Source organism: Centropristis striata, chromosome 22 (assembly GCF_030273125.1).
Source record: "Centropristis striata isolate RG_2023a ecotype Rhode Island chromosome 22, C.striata_1.0, whole genome shotgun sequence".
Lineage (NCBI taxonomy): Eukaryota > Metazoa > Chordata > Actinopteri > Perciformes > Serranidae > Centropristis > Centropristis striata.
In genome coordinates this window covers 22,303,501-22,325,417 of record NC_081538.1, presented here as the reverse complement: position 1 = coordinate 22,325,417, position 21,917 = coordinate 22,303,501, and the positions used below count along the sequence as shown (strand labels likewise).

The 21,917-nt window shown below is 36.5% G+C and overlaps 1 protein-coding gene across 1 annotated transcript; it reads right to left on the bottom strand.

The window, feature by feature from the left end:
• Positions 1–59: 59 nt before the first annotated feature.
• pah (phenylalanine hydroxylase) lies at positions 60–20,453 on the bottom strand. Its single transcript, XM_059326042.1, has 13 exons — positions 20,269–20,453; positions 18,436–18,558; positions 11,885–12,068; positions 8,255–8,343; positions 7,698–7,765; positions 6,226–6,422; positions 5,292–5,427; positions 5,135–5,204; positions 4,218–4,274; positions 3,914–4,009; positions 2,243–2,376; positions 2,041–2,156; positions 60–605 (listed from the first exon to the last, which is right to left on the bottom strand). The coding sequence occupies exons 1-13, from the start codon at positions 20,338–20,340 to the stop codon at positions 562–564; spliced, it is 1,386 nt and encodes a 461-aa protein (XP_059182025.1). The 5' UTR covers positions 20,341–20,453; the 3' UTR covers positions 60–561.
• Positions 20,454–21,917: the final 1,464 nt, after the last annotated feature.

Sequence of the window (21,917 nt, the reverse complement as noted above, 5' to 3'; positions counted from 1 at the left end):
TATTAAAAGGTGTGTGAGAAGTTATTACCAATTGAGAAAAGCAATGAACGACAAAGAGAGAGAAGAGAAATATGTATTTATTTCATTAAAACATTCATGCATATACAAAACATTTAATTTAGCCAAGCAAAAAGAAAAGCCAGTCAGAAAAAAATGTATCTTTCATTATGCTTTATAGGTTTAAAATGAATAAAAATGAAATTAAAAATCAGATGATTTCAGCTGTTTTTACATCATATTAGATACATAATTTGATGTTCACATTTTGAATTCATCAAAGTCACTAAAGAGATCGAGGAAAGCCTCTTATTTTGAAAAACAAGTAATAATGCTGACAGTAATATTTTTACACATTCATTTCATCCTACATAAGTAACAGGCTACACTTTATTCACTGAAGTAAAATACTAGTTGGATTACAGGAATATTGCCATTTTTAGACTTGCATATTTGTTTTAATACAAAGAAAGCTAATTTGCAAGCATGCTAAGCAGAGCCTCGTAATAAACAACCGTTTCATTGAATAAATGAAGAGACTCTTGGTTCACATTTCACCTGCAGTTACTCCAGTTTCCGCAGGGCTTCGCACAGTTTCCCCATTTCACCTGAAACAAGAAAAAATATAGTTTAGATTGAAACAAAATCATTCGCTGAAGTGACTCTATTTATTCTTTGCTCCATTTTTGTCTAAAACGAAAATCAATAAAATCTTATAACGTTGAGACACATTAAGATAGAAATAGCCTTGTTATGTTGTGCACGGCTGGTCGGGTAATCGCCTGCTGTGCTAACTATTGACTTATTGTCTGACCCAGACCATCGCTGTTTACATGTATATATTTTTTGCACAACATGAGTCTTTAAATCAGTGGAATCTGAGGTGTTACGGGATTATTGAAATGGCAGGAAAGCAGAAATAAAACATTCATGCCACACAAAATGATGCATATTTATTTTTTAGACAAGTTTAGATTTTTTTTCTCTTAATTTTACCACTTTGGGCTTTATATATGATTTAAAATAAGCCAGCGTTTTTATAGTTGAGGCACCATGCTTCACCTGAAATAAAACAACCCTCTGCTCAAGAAATTACTGCATTTTCGGCTCATTAATTGACATAATATTGGAAAGTAAGCTAATAGCTTTGAATCTACTACACTACTGGTAAGTATTTCATACAAATGAATGTCCCAAATCCCGAACTATCCCTTTAACATTCAAGGGCCTCACTCTTTGGGCGTGAAGCTAGGTTAAAGACAAGAGTGGATCTTGGCTTTGCTTCCTTTTTGTTGAGCCGGGGAGGAGAGGCCAAGCTTGAATGTTGTGTTTACAAACAGTAAACAAAAAGTAATTCCTGCATATTATGCCTTTATAAGGAGTAAAACAAGTTAAATAAAGGTTTTTTTTTTGTGTGCACACACTGCAAAAAACAACTGTCAAAAATAAGAAATAAATAACTAGAATTAAGCAAATACATGCTCTAAACAAGTAAAATTATCTGCCAGTGCAGAAAGTCCATTTGTCTTTGTAAGAATTCTTTAAAAAAGTAAAAAATATCTAGGGACTGGAAAAAACTCAAAGTCTTGAAAATAGTCCAAATATACTTATTTTGAGCAATTGTGGCTTAAAAAGCCCAACTGTAGTAACATTAAAATAAGCCAATTATACTAATATACTCATACTAATAATAACCAGCACATTTTGGTGGGTAGGAAATGCTTTTGAAATAGCATTCAACCTACATGCAACTAAAACTCTCAATTGGAACCAATATTTTAGATATCAACTCACTGTATTCAACAGTTGGATAGCTTGAAAAGCATGAAAAAGCTAACAATGTCACTCCTAAAAAGAAGTCTTTAAACAATAAGATAATTACATAAGCACATGATAATAATACTAATAATTAAATAAGCACATAAAGCTATGGTCAGTAGCTAAATTATACTCAAAACAATATAATTAAGATACTATTGCTAGATATAGGAAGAAAATACTTGGTAGGCTTAATGTTTTTTGCAGTGCACAGTTGAGACGTACTATTGATGCTGTCAGCCAGGTTGCTGAGCTGCTGGGTGTTGTCCAGCACTTCAATACTCTGGGTGTAGGGGTTGTAGCGCACTGTGAAAGGCCTGGGGATGGTGCCTGCAAATTTCCTGCAAACAGAGAGACTTTGATGTCGGACAAGTTCTGCACTTAACCTGAATTCACTGTCTGCGTGCAGGGGTGTGCCGTTTCTTACCTCACTTTCTCTTTGGCGTCCTCAAAGCTCTCAGCAATAAAGTAAACAGGCTGGTACTCTGTGATTGGGTATTTCTGGAGGCTGGTCTTCACGGGGTCGAAGGACTGCAGTTGGGGCTCGTCTGTTAAGCAGTACTGAAAGAGAAAAGTGTAAAAAAGGATTTTTAAAAAAAATATGGATTTGTCAATGAGTGTCTGTACAGTAAACAGGAAGTGCAGCATGATTCAGGGCTCTGCTGCCCTGTTGATGTGACAGAGTGCACATCCTCTGCTGATGTAACTTGTGACCTCGATAGCGAGCCGTTTGTCCTCTCTGCCCCCACTTACCCACTGAACCACTTTACCCACACCCCGCTGGGCAGCCAGGCCGACTCCCCCAGTGACACACAAAACCTGAATCTGAGTGGACGACTAACCCACTGCCTGCACCGCCGCGGTGGTGTCATAACGTGAATGTGTCATAAAAACAGACGGTTGGGTCAAAGTGTAACTTTTCCGCGTTAAAATGTTTAAAAACAACGAGACCTTTATTATATATTTTGTTGATTTGTGTACTTTGTGTACTGATTTGTGTTCGTCTGCCAGAAGTTGTCGTAAATGTTCTTTTTAACCAGTTTTAAGCCCCATTTTTTAAATTCATTTTTAGATATTGGTGATTTTTAACTATATATTTTAACTACATGATGGTTTTTTAGTCATAGGACGTCTGGATCTTAAGTTATGAGACAAACAAGCTGAGCAAATTTTAGCAGCTCCTTCCAGAGCGTCCTGTGTCCACCAGAAGGCATCAGAGAAACACTGATTTTAAACGTTAAACTGCTTTATTTAATGTTTTCATTAGTTTTAATCGTCTGGTCTGTTTGTTTCAGAGAGAAAGAGACCTCCGTGGATAATTCGGCTCCTGGTAAAAGCAGATCATGCATTTGGCTGAGTGTGAGTCAGTCTGTTTGCAGATAATCTCTCATACTATTGGACCAGTAACCTTTTTTGCACATTTATGACATGTTTGTTTAAGGATCTCTCATGGTTGCAATCACTCATAATTCTGATAAAGCTGTTTTATTGATTGTTTAATATCGTCATTGATGGTAGACTTGTCACTCCCCCAGCTGTTAGGGGTTGGAAGTCATCAACAACAGTATTAACATCGCAAAAGCATTTCCAGCAATCGGCTAAGCTAAAAATAAGCATTTCCTCGTCATATGCAGCTCGTGTGCATTGCAGAATTTCATGCTTTTCATTTCAGCACCCTGCAAAGTTTGACTACAGGGTCAAATTTGTGTTTATTCATGTTATAGCAGAGCACCCATACATCAATATTTACCCAAATAAACTTATTTAGCTGTGACTTAGTTGCAATAATTGGATAAAAATGATGCTGAAATAACTACAACATGATGCTGATGTGTAAAAAGTCTGAATTCATGCTTTGTCAGGTCTGTCTGCAAGACAACAAGCAAACACCTTTTAAAATGCTTGTTTTGTGAATGTGATCAGAGCTATGTTATGCAGGAGAATCTCAACGCCTGGCAGGAATCTGCACCCGACAGAGTGCATTTTTCTTTGGGGGTGTAAATTGTGGATTTAAACAGTTTATCTTGCAGCTGAGAGTGATGCACAGATTGTTTTCTTGCAGCCAACACATTTTTTACCCCCCTCCCTTCCTTCGTACCTGCAGCTCTCCAAACGATGAAAGCAAGCCAGCTCCGTAAGCTTTGATCTCTGAGCCCTGCTTACACAGGCCAAACTCCACAGTGAACCAGTACACCTGAGGACACAAACAAGGTTCATACGGATATGAAGCACACACCAAATGCAGACAGAAATTCACAAAACAAGAAGCTTTATCAACAGCCTTCTTCCCACAAACCCAGTGAAAACCCCGAATCACAATTATTTTGGCCTGGACAAACGTGACATGAAATGTTCATATCGACCCAGGCTCATGCCTAGTTTCTTATCTACACAGTACTTACAGTAGCAAGTTTCTCAATGAACTCATCAGGGGCCCCGAGGGAGGCCAGACCGATTTCCTGCACAGGACAGAATCAAAGCAAACAGATAAGAAAAAGTTACACATGCTCGTGTTAGGATAAGACATAATACTTTACTGATCTTCTGAGGAAAGATAAGTGTGCCAGCAGTACGCAAACACAGAGCAGATATTTGTATCTTAAATAAGAATAGATAAAAGTTCTAAAGGTATATATGAACTACAAAGCAAACAATGCATGTTCAAACATAAATATAGATTGTGATAAGCTGCTGTTCATTATTATTGGGTCATAATTTGGGGCAGGACAGTCTCTAAATACATTTGAGATAAATAAGTGCTATATATTTATTATGGAAAATAAATGTAATGATATTATAGACACAATGTACAGTTATTATTTTACTTTGCATGAATTAGCTTACTGTTTTATTAAGTTTTGAAATTTTTGAATATCTTTTCATCACTACTGCTCTGCACAAATTTATATTTATTTTTTTATTTTATTTGTTCATATTTTAGCCCTTTATTTAACTTTGGCTACGACTGTTTAGGAGAAAAAAATATCACAAATTTATGTTAAAGTATAAATTATATTTTAAGGTTAAAGTCCTCAGAATTTTTCTATGATTAAATTTGTAAAAAAAAAAAAAAAAAAAAAGGAAAAAAACTTGGGAAATCTGAAATTATATATATAATAAAATAAAACAAATTAAAAAAAAAAAAATATATATATATATATATATATATATATATATATACACATATATATATATACATATATATATTTTTTTATTTGTTCATATTTTAGCCCTATATTTTAACTTTCTCTACGACTGTTTCCGTTGTTGTTCTGCAAATGATAAAAATACATAATTTGAATTTTAAGGACTTGGTTACCTGTGAGAATTGGGCGAAACTTGAGTCAGCAAAGAGAGGAACGTGTCCCAGCAGCTCATGGCAGATATCCCTGCATTAGAAGCCAAAATGAATCTTTAAATTCACACTAATTGTGTATTTTTCTTTATGTTTTTTTTAATAGAGTCCTGACACTTACGGCTCAGGTGTGTATGTGGGCTTGGAGCCGTGACGAATGTACTGCGTGGAATGGAAGACCCGGAAGGCGAGTCCAGCCAGGAAGTCCCGAGACGAGAGCAGACCGGCCACCGGGCGAAGCCGGAAGCCTGTGCACGCTGCCGGAAAGAGACGGAGAGATGAAAGAGGTGTGTTGTGTTGAATAAGAGCGGGGAGGGAGGGAGGTGAGGGACGGAGGGAGAGGAAGTAGGGCGTTTGAACAGGTTCTGCCTCCCACATGCAATAAAAAATGAATGATAATAGATCAGGGATTCCCAAAGTGTGGTGCTGAAAAATGTAATGGCAGTCTGATAATTCTACAATTACATTTTTTTCCCCACACACAATAAAGACGTGTAAATAAACATTTCCTTTGTAAAATGTAAAATCAAAAACTGTAATATTAATTAATTAATAAATGCAGGCTATTCAAAATGCACATCTTAAAATGAAGCATAGAAGTTATCTTCTTATATTTTTCCAACCCGTGTTATGATGACGTGGTTGTGTAACCTCCACGGTCATTTAAACTTGCTGCAATTTTTGTTCAACGCTGCTCAAAATATTATGAAATTTTCCCAACTTATCTGCTTTCTGCCTCTGATCTTGAGCCCTCTTTGCTCTTAAAAGTGGAAGCTTGCGCATAACTTTGTTGCATTATATTGAAACTGTGTTTCACATTAATTATATTGCAAGAGCTCATTGTTGTGATCGTGATTATTTTATTATAGTAGTGTTCTGGTCATTTGAGCACGATTAAACATGCTGCCTTTAATATGGCTATAAAAAAGCTTTTTTTTTTTAAGGTGTGGGGGATTGGGGGGTGCGTCAACCCAGTTGGGACATAGAAGAGGGTGCGCGGTTAACAAGTTTGGGAACCTTCTGTAATAGATGAAGATGTCAGAGACTAGACTTACACTGCAGGAAGCGGGACACTTCCTCCAGCTGTGGGATGTTGTCCTGTCTGTAGCCGCAGTATTTCTCCAGCAGGGGGAAGACGCGGTTGTGTTCGCGGCAGGCGTGAGTCGGGTACAGAGTCTTCAGCTCCCTGAACACCGTCCCCCATGTGGTCTTCTCCTCCTCTGTGTACTCCACCCGAGGGATGCTTTGGCCACTGGGACAAAGACGCGAGGTTACTGTATCTGCTCTGTGCTACGGTGGTGTTAAAGTTTCTTAAAAAGTATTTTTCCCTTCTTTAAGTCCGTTACGACGGCAAGCCATTGTAGGTTAAAAAGGAGCTGAGGGAGGGCAGTAATATTAAAAATGTATATATAATTTTTTTTTTTAATATTCTGAGATTAAATTTGTTATTTTAAGAGGTACAATAAAAACATGGATAAATAATGATAAGTGTTTGATTCAAAAGGAAAAAAGCACACATTTGCTTGAAAAAAAGTTAAATATTTTAGGATTATAGTCCTCAGACATTTTCTGAGATTGCATTAGAAAATGGGAAAATAAATTTGGGTATTCTGAAATTAAGGTGGTAAAAAAAAAAAACACAAATTTACTAGAATGTAAACTTTAATACTGCCTGAGAATAAAGTGTTTAATTTAGGAGGGAAAAAAATCACAAATTTATGTAAAATATATATATTTTTTTATAGTTTAATGATTAAATTTGTAAAAAAGGGGAAAAAAACTTACTGTACTAGAATAAAAAAAATAAAAATAAAGTCTGAAATTTACAAGAAACAAAACTAAGATATTCTTTAATATTAAATAAAAACATTTACCAAAATTAAAATAACAAATTGACCAGAAAAAAAGCTCAAAAGTTAACAAGAAAAAATCTCTTGAATGGAGTTGTACATTTACTGGAAAAAAGGATATTCCCTGAGATAAAAGTAATATATTTATAGCAAAACCTAAAAAAAAACTAAAATTTGCAGATATTAACTCCCTGAGATTAAAGTTGTTAACTTACAAGAAAAAAAGGCCTCTTGCTTCAGCACCTTAATAATGCTATAATAATATTGTATTTTATCTAAACATACTGCTGATGTCTTCTCAAAATGTGTAAAAATTGCTGATTGAGTCATTTATTTTTAGGTTTCCCCATGACGACAGACTGCGCGAGCACTGCGTCACTTCATTATCTGTCAGAATCACACAGCTATGTAAATGTTTGCCCCCTTGGTGGGTATTTCACTGGCTTTGGTGCTCTTTGTAGTGCCTGTGAATAATAATACTCAATTACATACACACAAAGACCCTTTAAAGGCCCTTTAAATCCACCATTGACTGCCTGTAATTTGTGCCTATTTGTTTATGATAATTTGTGATGCAGGGCAGAGAAATAAACCACCCGGAATAACCACTTGGATATAAAAATATCTCATCCATGCTGTCTTTAAAACACAAAATAAACGTTTTAAGGGGTAGTTACTGTCTGTAGTTGTAGGCGATGTCAGCAAACTCCTTCCTGCGGGCTCTGTACACTGGATCTGTGAAGCCCTGAACACACACACACACACACACACACACACACACAAAGGAAAGCCATGTTAGATCTCATGATCGCAGCCTGGCCACTCTCAGCTAAATCAAAGAGTGGAAATCCTCTGCTGAGGCTAAACCCTGTGGCCTTTGACAGCATTATGCACTCCGTCTGCAACAAGAGCACGCAAATACATATTCAAATGAAGCCTTTGTAGAGTGTTTTTCGGCTTATGATGAATACATTTTGCTTTAATGGCGGTGGCAAAAGGGAGCAATTATCTATAATTATAGGGGCTCAATTAAAGCAATGACATCAATTTGTGTGTGCAGATAGTTTCCATTAGAATAGACGGCAGAGTGCAGCCTGTCATCTCCGCAGGCCCGTCTTTCATAAGACGTGTGGGCGTGAGGGGACACACAAACACACACACACACACACACACACACACACACATGCAGAGGCAGGATGTGGCACACAGACAGTGACGATGAGTCAGTCCGTACCGGGTGATCAGAGTCCAGCTCGGAGCCGTAACTGAGGATCTGGTTGGCGAAGCGGTCCAGGTCCTGGATGTCATTGGGGAACCATGGCACTGGAGAATTATAATAAAAACAGTTATTAAGCATTAATACTTCATGTTGGTATATTTAATTTAGCTACTATTACTACTATTACTGTGTTGTAACTGTAGCTACTCTTTCTAGAGTCGCTATTTTGAATTTTTAATAATACTTCAGTAACAGTAAAATACATCAATACATAGTCTGTCTAATACATACAATAGCTATATTTAATGATTTCATCTCTTACATAATTGAGAAAGGAAATTACTTGAAAACTCATCCAATAAATCACAAATTGAGTGATTATATTACATCTCCAAGAACAAATAAATAAATAAAACAAAAAGTAATTTAAACTTTTACAATACTTTTCATGTAAACAAATAAAATCTTAACTTGTTGTTAAAATGTATGTTACTTTCTGAAATTAAAATTTGATATATTCTTTTTTTGTATTTTTATTTTTTATTTAATATTTTTCCCTGCATTTATTAAGGTTTACACAGAATATTTTCAGGATGGTTGAACTATGAAAACATAAAATAAATTAATAATACAAGCAGTAGCATTATGGTAATAATAATTATATAAAATATCAAATCAAGATAAGACGGGCAAAGAAATATATATTTACAAAACAATACCAATTACAAATTTAAACATTTTTAATAGCATAACTTTGTGCTTTTTCTAAGTTATTTTTTTGTGCCAATACTGTGTATGAAAAGGGTAAAGTCTATATAATGCACTGCTACAATTCTTCTTATTATATTATCACTATTATTTCTAATATTTAATGGGTTCTATCTTCCACTCTATTCTGTGATAATTTTTTCATCTTTTTAAATCTAATTTTTCCATGTAAATTTACATTAATTTTGTCATTCTATCCCTGTCTTTATGCTCGTTCTTTGTCTAGTTTGGATGGATATTTTTCACTATTTTCACCGACTAATTGATTAATCTGCAGTGAAAATAATTGCATGAATATTGTGATTCTTGCCTGATAAATGAGAACAGATTGGTATTGGTGTTGTAATGTAGAAGTTTTGTCTAGAGGGTTTTTTTTAATAGTGCCATGGCATTTTGACACTCAGCAGAACAGTAATCAAGAGTCATCTGCTTGTTCATGCGGATTTATGACACTCAAAAACACTGGGGCCCAATCATTAATCTACATTTGTGCCGTGTGGTCCAGCCCGAGGCCCCCAGGAAGACAATATGTCCCTGCCAGGCTCCTCTATAAACAGGCCGTCTCCACAACAGGCCATAAATATCCCGTCGTCCACTTGACCCTGACCAGCAGAGCGCAGCGTCTACACCGGGGTCAGAGCCGGATCCATGGTGGCCCTGTCTGTCTCTGCCTGCCGTGACCTTGGCATGGTCTCCCTCCCTGAGTTTGTCTGGGGACGGGACACAGAGCTCCTCTGTTCCTGCTGAGCCTGTTGGTCCTCAGTAGCTAAACTAATGTCATTCTGGAAACAACTAATAAAGGGGGCAGAGATGTGGGCGACAGTCTCATCGGCGACGCTGGAGTCTGGCTGGGGGGCCGCGAAGCTCAGCTGATAAATGGACCATTTCAGCTGTATTGATCTCCATTTAATTTGATTTGTTTTTAGCCACGCTAGCTGTGTGGCACCAGGGTTGTCAGTGTTGGTTGGTTGGTCCATCACTTTGACCCAGATTGAAATATCTCAACAGCTATTGGAGTGATTGACATTACAGACATCATGGTCCCCACAGGATGAATCCCACTGACTTATGTGAGCCACTGATTTCCTTTCAATCCCCTGATTTCTATCTAGCGACTATGAGGCGGACATTTTTGTTGTTTTTAGCAAAATTACCTAACTATTATTTGGATTATCGTGAACTTTGGTCCTGAGGTTCATGATCTGCAGAGGGTTAACCCTAATCACTTCACTGATCCCCTGGCTTTTCCCCTAGCACCACCATGAGGTTGATGTCTTTGTTTTTTAGTGAAATACATTGACCACTATTATATAGATTGCCATAAGATTTGGTTCAGATGTCCATGTTCCCAGAAGATGAACCTTGATGACTTTAATAATCCACTGACTTCTTCTCGAGCACCAAAAGCAGGTCACAAGTTTCACTTTTGTAGCAAAATATTTCTACATCTACTGTATGGTTAGACCACAAAATGCACAAAATCTGATAAAGACATTCATGTTTCCCAGAGGAGGAACCCTTCTGATTTGAGTGATCCACTGACTCTTTTTCTAGCACAACCATGAGGTTGTCATTTTTATTTGTCGTTTTGTCTCAACAATTGTTATTTAGATTGTCATGAGCTTTGGTCCTGAGGTCCGTGTTCCCCAGAGGATGAACCCTAATGACTCCTCCAGCAGCACCAGCAGGTAAAAGGTTGCACCTATGTAGCAATTTATCTCTACAGTTACAGTATGGATTAGCAAACAATCTGATAACAGAGGATGACCAATAATAACTTTAGTGCTCCCCTGATATTTCTTCGACCACCACCCTGAGGTTGACATTTTTGTTGTTTTTCTAGCGAAATGCCAACAACTATTGGATGAATTGCCAGTAAGTTTGATTCTGATGTCTATGTCCTCAGAGGATGAACCCTAATGACTTTAGTGATCCACTGACTTTACTTCTAGCAACTATGAGGCTGACATTTTTGTTGTTTTTAGCAAAAACCTATTATTTGGATTGCAATTAACTTTGATTCCTAGAGGATAAACCTCAATGACTTTAGAGCTCCATTGACTCTTCTTCTATTGCCACCATGAGGTTGTATTTTTTGCTGTTTTTAGTCTAATGCCTAAACAACTGTTGGATGGATTTTCATGAAATTTGTTTCAGATGTCCATTTTCCTCAGAGGATGAACATTAATGACTCTAGTGATCCCCTGACTTCTCCTCTAGCAGGTCAAAAGTTGCACAAATGTATCAATTTATCTCTACAGCCATAAAGTAGTACAGAATCTGATAACAACATTCATGATCCCCAATCCCAAAATGAACCGTAAAGATTTTTGTGATCCCCTGACTTTTCTTCCAGCGCCACCATGAGGTTGACATTTTTGCTATTTTTAGCAAAATGCCTTAACAACTGTTAGATGGATTGTCATGAAATTTGGTTCACATGTCCATGTTCCCCAGAGGATGGACCCTAATTGGTTTAGTGATCCTCACTACTCTACTACGGCAAAAAATGGCCCAAAAATAATGATAATTTGTTATACTTTGGTCAAATCTTTGCATTTGAAAAAACGTTGTAATATGGAGAACATAGTAAAACAATACCTGCAGAACATCAACAGATTTAAAAATGTACTTAACCTAAGAACAAGTCTGTTTATCTAATAAATATTAATAATTATTGACAAAATTGTCAACTCTTAAATTACGGAACAATTTGGAACAAAATAATTTGTCAGTGACAATGTTAATATTTACACTCTGATACCCAGATGTTAATTTGTAAACGCTCCTCTTGTGTGTGGCATGCTGTTATTTACACATTATTATCTTGCAGAGGATTCATGCTTTTCTGCTCTCACTACTGATACACTCACTAACCTGTATCCTTATTTTTGTTGCGTGACAGCTCATGCACGTGGCCGCTGATTTGTGTACGCAGGCCGTCGATGACCTCATCCAGGGCCTGGGAGCAGGTGGAGTCCACACTGATGAAGAACTCGTACTGGTCTTTGTTCATGCGCGATGGGCGGGACTCGATGTGGGTCAGGTTGATGCCCTTGTCCTGAGGTTCAAAGAAAAATGGGGAGACAATGGTGAGACCTGCTATGAGCTTGTTGTTGTTAAAATGGTGGAAAATGACAAAACACATGGTTTAAAAGACAAACATCTGTGTAATGACATCTGTGAATGTTTGTGCTGCAACAGGCTGCAGCATTTCCTTTGTTCCACCACTAGAGGGCGGTGTGTTGCCACTAAATTGATGGCTATTTATCAGACTGTGGAGTCCACCATGACCTCGGGGCAGAGCAGCCTTGAACTCTCTCTCTCTCTCTTTGCAAACTGACACTGAGCCAGACAGAATGGACTTGCATAGTAAAAGCATTCAGGACATATTGTAGTGGTTTAGTGCAACATTGTTGAATAAATCATCCCGCCCTGCCGGTATTTCGGCTTTTCTCACTCTGCAGCATGAACACAAAACCCCTGGGGTGTTTCCAAGCTCATTTGGACGTCAGTTCTTTTTATTGTACAGAATGCATAGAGGCTTTGGCTCACACTGGAGAATGTGATTATCTTTCAGTGGAAATTACCATTAAAAATGTATTTTTTGTTTTCGTAACTTTGGGGAGTGAGAGGGAGTATGTTGTTCTCTGTCTACCATAGGCTCAGTTAAATGGGGGGCGTGCGCAGCAGGGCCCCCGGTTTTCTCCCATCTGGATCCCATTCTACTTTTAACAGCTTTCTTTAAGGACCATATGGTCCTGCATCCCCCAGAGATGACCAGAGGGTCCAGGTTGGCATTCGAAATCTTTCTGTGATGGGTCGTTATCTATTACTGTCAGGAGATTTACTGAGGCTTTCTAAGATTATAAAAAGTCACAACTCTTATTCAACATAATTAATGTAATTCCTACTCATAAATTCAATAATAGGATATATGAAGTCAGCTAAACTTAATGTCTTATGTATTCATGACGTTTCATCTTCACAAACTGAGAAAGTTAGTTCAAGTTAAACTCATTATGCAGCATTGATTTCCCTTTTAAATCTGTTATAGTTATAATGGAAGACATATAGAGAGTTTTAAAGTGAGAATTTTTGGATATGAATTCTGCAAAAGTTGCTGCATTTAAATATTCACAAGATGCCCCCTACTTTGTTGTACATTCATTACATTTAGCAACAATGAACAGAATTATATATGTTTGTGAAAAAGAATTAACCTGTAAAAAAAAAAAAGGAAAAGAGGAAATAAAGAAAGAAAAATAATAAAGAGTGGCAAAAAGTAGATAAAATAATAAATGAATGTGGAAATATATAGAAAAATATAAAAATATATAAAATAATAAATAAGCATTTCATTTATTTCGACATATATTTATTTATTTATTTATTTCTGTATGTTAATTGATCATTTGATATTCTACTTTTTTTTATCCTGTGAGATACGATGTCACTTATGTATATATTTTTTATCCCTTTCTTTTCCTTATTCTTTTCCCAACAATGCAATAGGGAAACATAAAATAAAAAATATAAACTGAAAAAATATATTAATATATTATATGCAAAAATAAATAATAAATAAATAAAAACGAATATATGACAAATAATAAATAAATATATCCTTTTATTTTCCCTTATTTTTTCCCTATTGCCTTTGATTTTAGTTATTGGTGTTGTGAAAAGAATATGGTAAAATAAAGGGATAAAAAAAGATAAATAAATGAAAAACAGAAAAAAATAGAGTAGTAGTAGAATAGAAAGGGGCTTATAAATAAAATGTAATATTATTATTATTATTAGTAGAAGTAGAACACTACACTACACTAAAAACATATCGGTGAACATGAGTCTATACTTCCAATTTTTTCCAATTTTTTTCTATTTTATGGTACTCCAATTATTCAATAAGTTTTGGCATTGCAACATTACAGTTCAAAAAGTTCAGTGCTGTTTCTGTTCACAAAGTCACACTTCATCATGTGTGCTATCGGTGGCCTGGTCCAGCTTAACAGCCCTAAATCCTAAAGCCAGCAGGATGCAGGGGTCACTCTGTTTCTGTACCCCTGCGAGCCGTCCCTTGACGAGAGGGGAGGTGACATTAACCCTCCTGTCGACCTGACTGAGGCACAAGGTCAAGGCCGGCGCGTGGCTCCGACTTGTCACATGAAGACCACGTTGCAGTGTCACATGCAGCCGGATAAAGAGTGTATGCAACTTTCTGACCAAAATATGGAGATTAGACATTCATAAGATCAAAATGAACACGTGATAAGATGCCACGGCTGCTCGGGCTAAACGTTAGCACATGGCTCTGCAGAGCAGTCAACAATTTGTAAGAAAAAAACACAAGAAAAACGTGCAGAATGTTCTCTTTAAAGCTGTGTTTTTCGAGGAATCAACATGTGTTACGATGCTGTGAGGGGGAGAGGGGTGTGTTGATGGTTTGGGGGGTAATTTGGCCCATTTTATAGAAAAGCTGGAAAGAAGAGGAGATTAGGGGGAGGAGGGGGGTGGAGCAGGGGGAGGATCGGGAAGGCTGGAGCTCATAGGTTCAAAGAGGATCCTGATGTTTACTGGTGCATTTGCAGAGCAGCATTTGGCACTTACTTGATATTGAACAGAGTCAACCCACATCTCCACCCCCACAAACTCACATGTCTGAGGAGGAAAAAAAATTGTGCAGAATTTTTTTTTTCTTTAACCTAAAACATCCTTTGTCTTTGCCTTTGTTGTGCACATTTTAGGACTGTTTTCCTCCAAAATGTTTAACAGACCAACTCCAACGTGTTTTGCCTGCAAGAAGAGGTTCAAACTTGAACCTTGATGTGACGTCCATTCGAAGATTAAACAATGACGGCTGCCAATCAGTGTTTACTTCGATCCAGCTCACAGTCACGTACACACGGGCAAATACGCTCACTTTTCACGTATTATGTTTTGTTTGATGTTAATCAGTAACTTTTGTGATTGAGAAAGAACCGAGAAAGTTCGATCAACAACTCATCGTGTCTGTCCGCTTGGATCAGACCATTTCTCTTGACATTTTTTGGTAAACACACTTAGAGTTAGATGAAGAGATCGACAGAACTGTCAAATTGCTCTTCAAAATCAAAAGTTCTTAATATGCAGAATACTTTACCAATTCCAATACCCTCAAACTGATACAGATGCCAGCAGGGTACTACATTTTACTTTTTATTCTGCTTAATTTGATATCCTTCAAAGGAAATGGAAGCATTTCGTTAGGTGAAATGCCAACTCTCCTCCCCATCCAAATGATTTTTACACAAGTACATCAAATGCTGAACTGCAAACTCAAACACACCGTGCTCAACTTCATCACACCACAGACTCTATGGGTGTTGTGGTCGTGGGCCAATCAGAAATTGAATTACACCCACCCGATCTGGATGTTATCACACTATTGAATGGGCACGTATGGGCCTACTCTACCATCTGGTAGGTACAGCAGGTTGTTATTAGTAAATTCAATGGCCGCTTGCTGTTTCGCTACATTTCACTATCAGTTTTGTTAGGTTTAGGCACCAAACTACTTCTTCATTAGCTTAGAAGGTTATAAAAAGTTCATGACTAGAAGTTCTAAAAGATAGTTTAAAAAGTTCAATCAGCACCGCCAAAAGGACGACAACAGCATTAATAAAGAAAGTGACATAGTTACGTTGGTTACGTAAAAACATGACACTTACGTTGCTTCAAATAACATTATGTACCTTTGGTTTCAGTCCCTGGTTCAGTCGTAATTACTATAGTCACCAGAGAGTGCTGCTAAACAATACAATTTGACATAACAGCCCTTTTAAATGAGGCGGAAACAACCTGCTAGACCTACTAAAAGGTGGAATAGGCTCCTACTCGCCCAATTTAAATGCATGATAACTACTGATAAACACCCACTTAATAGTGTAGCAACAATCAAATTGGCTGTTATTAAATTGATGAACACTTGTAGTGATTGGCTGTGAGCAAAACCATAATAATAATCAATTTTATTTATTATTTATTTTAAGGTTGAAACCTTAAAGATATCAAGTACCAATACCCAGCCCTACAGTAGCAGTCTGATGTATAAACATGCAAGCAGCATTTAATTAGTCACTCCACCATTTTTACACGTTTAGTTTATTTATCACAGTCCTATAAAAACAGGTGTATAATATCTTGTGTGGCTCTGGAGGGAGCTTCATGAAATTAAAGAACTAAGGGTTTAATGAAAAAACACTACTGAGTTGCATTATGGGAATTGTAGGATCATGATTGGTACTCTCTGGCTGCTTCGAATTTAATCTTGTGAGTCTCAAAACTTTATAAAAGTGCAATATAAAATTGCTGGAGTGTCCCTTTAATGTTGTAGCAGAAAATAGCAGAGTACTTTATAAACTATTAGGTAGTTAAATCTGTAACTATGTATCAGTTTATTAACTGAGCATATAATTTGTTTGTAAATGAAAATTTGAAAAGTAACTAATAGATGTTGTGAGGTAAAAGCAATCAGCTATTATAAAGGTATTGTCGAAATGTAAAGTGTTCATTCTGATGATGTGATGATAGAGTCCTGGAGGAGGCAGCTTGGTGGATCAAAGAGCCAGTTGTCATGTTTGCACACGACTGATACACAAACATCTGAGATAAGCTCTGTATGTTCAGCTTCCTGCTTTAAAGGGTCAAAGGAGGCCATGAGCATGAAACTGCACCAAAACAACTATATATGACCTACTTTCAGTCTACTTGCAGCCCAAAAACAGGTAAAATTAAGTGTAACTACTTGTAATAGAGAAAGAGAGCTTGCTTTCTGTAAAAGTTTAATATCTCAGGTTTTAGAGAATTTTACGGTTTGTGTAGCTTGTAATATTTAATGTTAATCAGTAACTTTATAAAGATAAAAGACCTGAGGAAATATGATCATCAATTTATTACCTCCATCTGTTTGAATCGAACCATTATTGCTGCAAAGGAAAAGTTTCACCAGGAGGTAAGCAAAGTAAAGGCGACTACATGATAAATAAAGCTGGTTTTACACTAAAAATATTGTAGATTCATTGAGGATTTAAAAAAAAAAGATCCCCAAAATGCATGCTGACAGGGTCACAATGAAGTGACCTGACACTTCCCTTCCATTTAGCTTTGTCCAGATTTGGGTAAAAAAAAAATTAACTGATAGATAACACCATGAAACTTCCCCAATTTGTTATTTACATTAAGACAATATTTTTCTGCATTACAAGTGATCTGAACTTGTATGATTAGATATGCAAATGAGGTATTAACTCAATAAATATGCACTAATTTGCATATATTTCCAGGACATAAATCTGAACATTGGATAAAGCAAATTTCAATATTATTACTTTATTTTGTTGATATATTGGATTCAAGGTTAACGAAGGAAGTTGGGATCTCCTTTTATCATTTCATAAATCAGAAAATGCTGGCAAAAGCCATAAAAAACACACAATTTTTATCATGTTTTTAGGAACAAAATGTCATATGAGTCATGGTATGAATGATGTATAGACAAATCCCTCTGTACAAAAAACTTCAGAATATAGTTAGGAATAAAACTGGTAAGTTTGGTGCCTGTAAGTGAAGCTGAAGTTGAGATTTGTGAGAAAACTAATTTTGAGAAAATGGCCTTTAAAGGTTTTTATACATTCTTAATGGAAATTCCTATTTTAAGACAAAGTTTTAAATCTAATTCACAGCAACAACAATATAGAACATGTAAAACACATAACATTGTGCAGGAGAGTGGGAGCTTTCTAATGATGCCTGTGAATTTGTGCCTGTAGGTTTAGACTACGTTCACGGTACTACAAGGTGCAATAAAACACTTAGTGACTTTCTGAGAAATCTGCAAAATATAGTAAAATATGCACCTAAATGTTTGTTTTGGATGTTTTCTTTTCATTATTCTGAAAGAACACATGTTATGGGAGAAAAATAACCCAAAACCTCAAAATTGCCCAGTGCATGAGAAAAACAATATTTTTGTCTGTTGTGTCTCACCTCAAATATTATATTTATTTCTGGTGAGATTAGATGTAGCCACTTGAAGAAAATTGTTTTTAACCACAATATGGAGTGATTAGTTTTACCCCAAGTAGACTGAGCCATCCCAGTGGTAATTTAACATTCCTGCATGCTCTGTTTGTTGTTTTACTGCAAAAGAACCTGCACGCAATTTTGTCTTCTGGGAGAATTTGCAGTTAAAACAGCATCATTTGTGGCCCATTCCTACCAGGTTTTCTTTTGTGTTACCTTGCAACCTTATGACGTGATCTGAGAGAAAGGATAGATCTTTGATGACATACTGTATGTGTCAGTTTTATCATATGTAAGTCCTTTGGTAAGATCATGGGAGCATTAGGGTTCCTTGTTTACAGTAAAGGGGTGTTGACGTTTACCTGGAAGAGTCGCAGGGCTTCAGCTAAAGCTCCGACCTCCTCCTTCAGGGAGAAGATGCAGGAGATCACTTCAGACTTCTTGCTTGTCTCCTCCTCCAGGTACATGGAGCCCCTTCTCCTTCGCTAATGAGGAAAGACAAAAAAAAAAAGCATGGGGCTTAAACATTGGGTTTATGGGCTGTCTTATGTGCTTCAGGCATTTCTTTTTACACGAGCGGAATCTCAGGGGAGCAGCAAACACTTGCAATGCATGACGAGGAGGGAAACTAAATGCTGTAATTTTTACAGTTTCTTTGAACTTCTTATGATTTTATGTGATGAAAAACATGTGGTTTTAACCTAAATGTGGCAGCTGAATGGGCACAAGAGTCTACTTAACTTTTACAAAGCTTTCATAACACCACAGTTCCACTTTTTAAATCAAGAGGATGTGTAAATATCAAATTTTAAGAGATATTGTTATCACTATATTGCTGACTCATGTAGGGATGGACCTTGTTCTGCACGTCTGTGTTTAAGCACAGCCATATGTAGGAAAAAAGTGTATGAAATCATGTTGAAGGCCATGACATTCAGGACATCTGATGTTATGGCTTCAAAACCTTACACCTTTAACCTTTTGTCACAGACCTTTGCAGTGGAAGTGCTGGCTTTGACCTCAGGCTCCTCACATGAGAGGATTTTTAACAAACGTGAAGTCACAGCAGATCAGAATATCTCACAGATGTAAAAATTCCTGCACAGTCATTTTTTAAATCTAACCTTTTCTTGTGGAGCTTCAGCACACTGGCATGTTGCATTTTAAATACAATGTTAATGCATTGGAAGTCAAAAACGAAAATCAACTTCAAAACATGGAGAGATGAATCGGCTAATAAAGCTTCTTAACAGCTGCTTATCCACAAAGTTAAGAATAGTTAATATCTGGGGTCCCTATTTGGAAATTATAGGTAGGGATTATCAAAATTATATTAATGTGTCCCATCTGTTCTTTGTGCATCATATAATCATTTATGCTCAGTGGGCAAACATGAGGTGTTATACTGTGATATAACTATCTGAGTTACACAAGTTTGTATATTGTTTGTTAAGCTGTAAATATGTTCAAATAGAAGTTAATGAGTTAAATAATTAATTTAATCATAAAGAAGAAAGAACACAGGATTTTTTCATATTTAAACCATTATTATTTTCATTGTTAAATAATCCAAATATTCCTTGATTCATTATTTTGATGATAAATAAAATGAACAGTCATAATTTTTTGATTTGTCAAATCAATGACCCAAAAACACAAAGATGAAGGAATATGTGCAGGAAACATATTCTAGAAGCTGGAACTAGGTCATGTTTGGCCTTTTTGCTTAGAAAATAAATTAATTACAGATTATTGTTCAAGTATCAAATTAGTTGCAGATTAAATTTTGCTCTAACTTTTAAAAACACAAGGATATAATTTTTTATCCATGCTGCTGTTTTTGTTTTTGCACGGCCTTGACATACTTTCCCAGTATACTATGACAGCAGATGTTGTTAATTTTTTCAGTAACATCAGCTGTTTTTCATTGAGGCAACCTTCCCTGCTTTGTCTGCTGCACTACCTGGAATATTCCAGCTATGACTGGCTCTTTCACTGTTGTTGCATTAAAACAAACTGACTTTTTTTATTAGCAGATGGAAGATTATTTGCAGAAACTTAATTTTTCTCTGCTCAAAAGAACCAAAGCATGAAAAAACACACAAATAAAGAGGTACATTTCTGGAAATTGCACCGAATGCAAAATACTTTAAAGTTAAATAGCAGGAATCATAACATGTTGAAATGAGATTTACCCCTGTGCCCAGGTCATCTATCTCTAGCTCCGTCCCGCAGTTTCCATTGATCCTCTTGTATGCTGCCTCCATCCTCTTGCTCTTCAGGTGAACAGCCTGTGTGTGCTGATGCTGAACTGTAGTAGAGTTCGTGTGTGCAGCTCCTGTCTATAAAAACCTCTCTCCGCTGCAACGGAGGGCCACGTGACACCACACCCCCCTCTGCATCGGTAGGCCCGTGTCACGGGACGGTTGTTGTGAAACAGAACTACAATGCCACATCTGGTTCTTGTTGTTCGGCGCTTGAGGTTCCCCTGCAGTATGCACTGCTGGTTTTTAGCTGAATCATTTTTGTTTTCCTGCTGCACTAATGCATGTTTGTGTTTGTGCAACCTCAGTGACCCGAGGACAGGTAGAAGTTACCTAAAACTACTGTTAATTACTGCTGTCCATTAGTGGAGAAACATTAGGTCTTTTACTTAGATTAAATTCGCAATATCACAGTGTAAATATTAATTAAAATGTAAAAGGAAAGTACTGCATTCTAAAACAGTTTTCGTCGTAAGCAAAACTGCAAAAATATTGGCACCAAAATGTACTTAAGTAAAAGTATTTATTTTGCAGATTGGCCCTATTGCAATTTTAATTATTGATGCATTAATATATGGATATTTTTTAATGTTGCAGATGTCAAAAATATTCGACTTATTTTTTATTGCTCTACAGTATATACTGCTGCAGAGCTTAATCCATAACACATGTATTAGTTATACAAAAGTATAAGTCGTAGAACAAAATACTCAAGTAAAATACTAGTAGGCCTACCTCAAAATTTTATTTGAAGTATTTAATTCAGACCAGGTTCGCCCTGCTGCACCCTGCCCCTTCCAGTTACTGCCCGATAATAATTAACATATTTGTCTTCGTTATTAGTATTATCAGAGACAGTTTTGGTTTTAGTCAGCGGTGCAGAATATAATAATAAAAAAGTTCTATGATTGGTCAGAACCAGCCAATAAGGTAGTTCAATCCATCCATACGTAAGTAACGTAGATGCGTGACGACCGATGTGTCCTGCGTGATGACGTAGCCCGATATAATGCAGGTAACGGCTAAGAAGGGGAAAAAGTGATGTTAGAAAAGCTAGCAGCCAACTAGGGAAAAAGCTAAAGAAGCAGTTAAAACGTCTTGCATATTGGAACATGGACAAAAAAATATGTAAGAGTGGATATATTTATGGTTTATTGGCGTTTGCAGAAAATGTTAACTGATTTGTGTTTTCAGAATGTCTTATTTTTTTTTCGGCTCACTGATTTAGCCTGTTGCTTCATTGTTTTGGACTGGACATGTTATATTTGTTTTTAACTGGACATTTACTCAAGTTTCGAGTACATGAACTTAGTTTACAGCCCAATGAATAAGACATATAACATAACGTCACCCTGTTAAAATAATCGCCTGACTATTTTTTTCAAGTTTTGCAGGAAACGCAAAAAAACTTCACCAACAGTGTAACATATGACATGATCATTTCACTCAAAAAGGATGGCTATTGGCAGTAACACTGTGTGTAAATTATGTAATTTAAGAGAAATAAATGACTTAGGCAGTTTTTTTAACATGCCTTTGTGACTTAAGCAAGATATAGTAACACTTTATTTTGAAGGCGT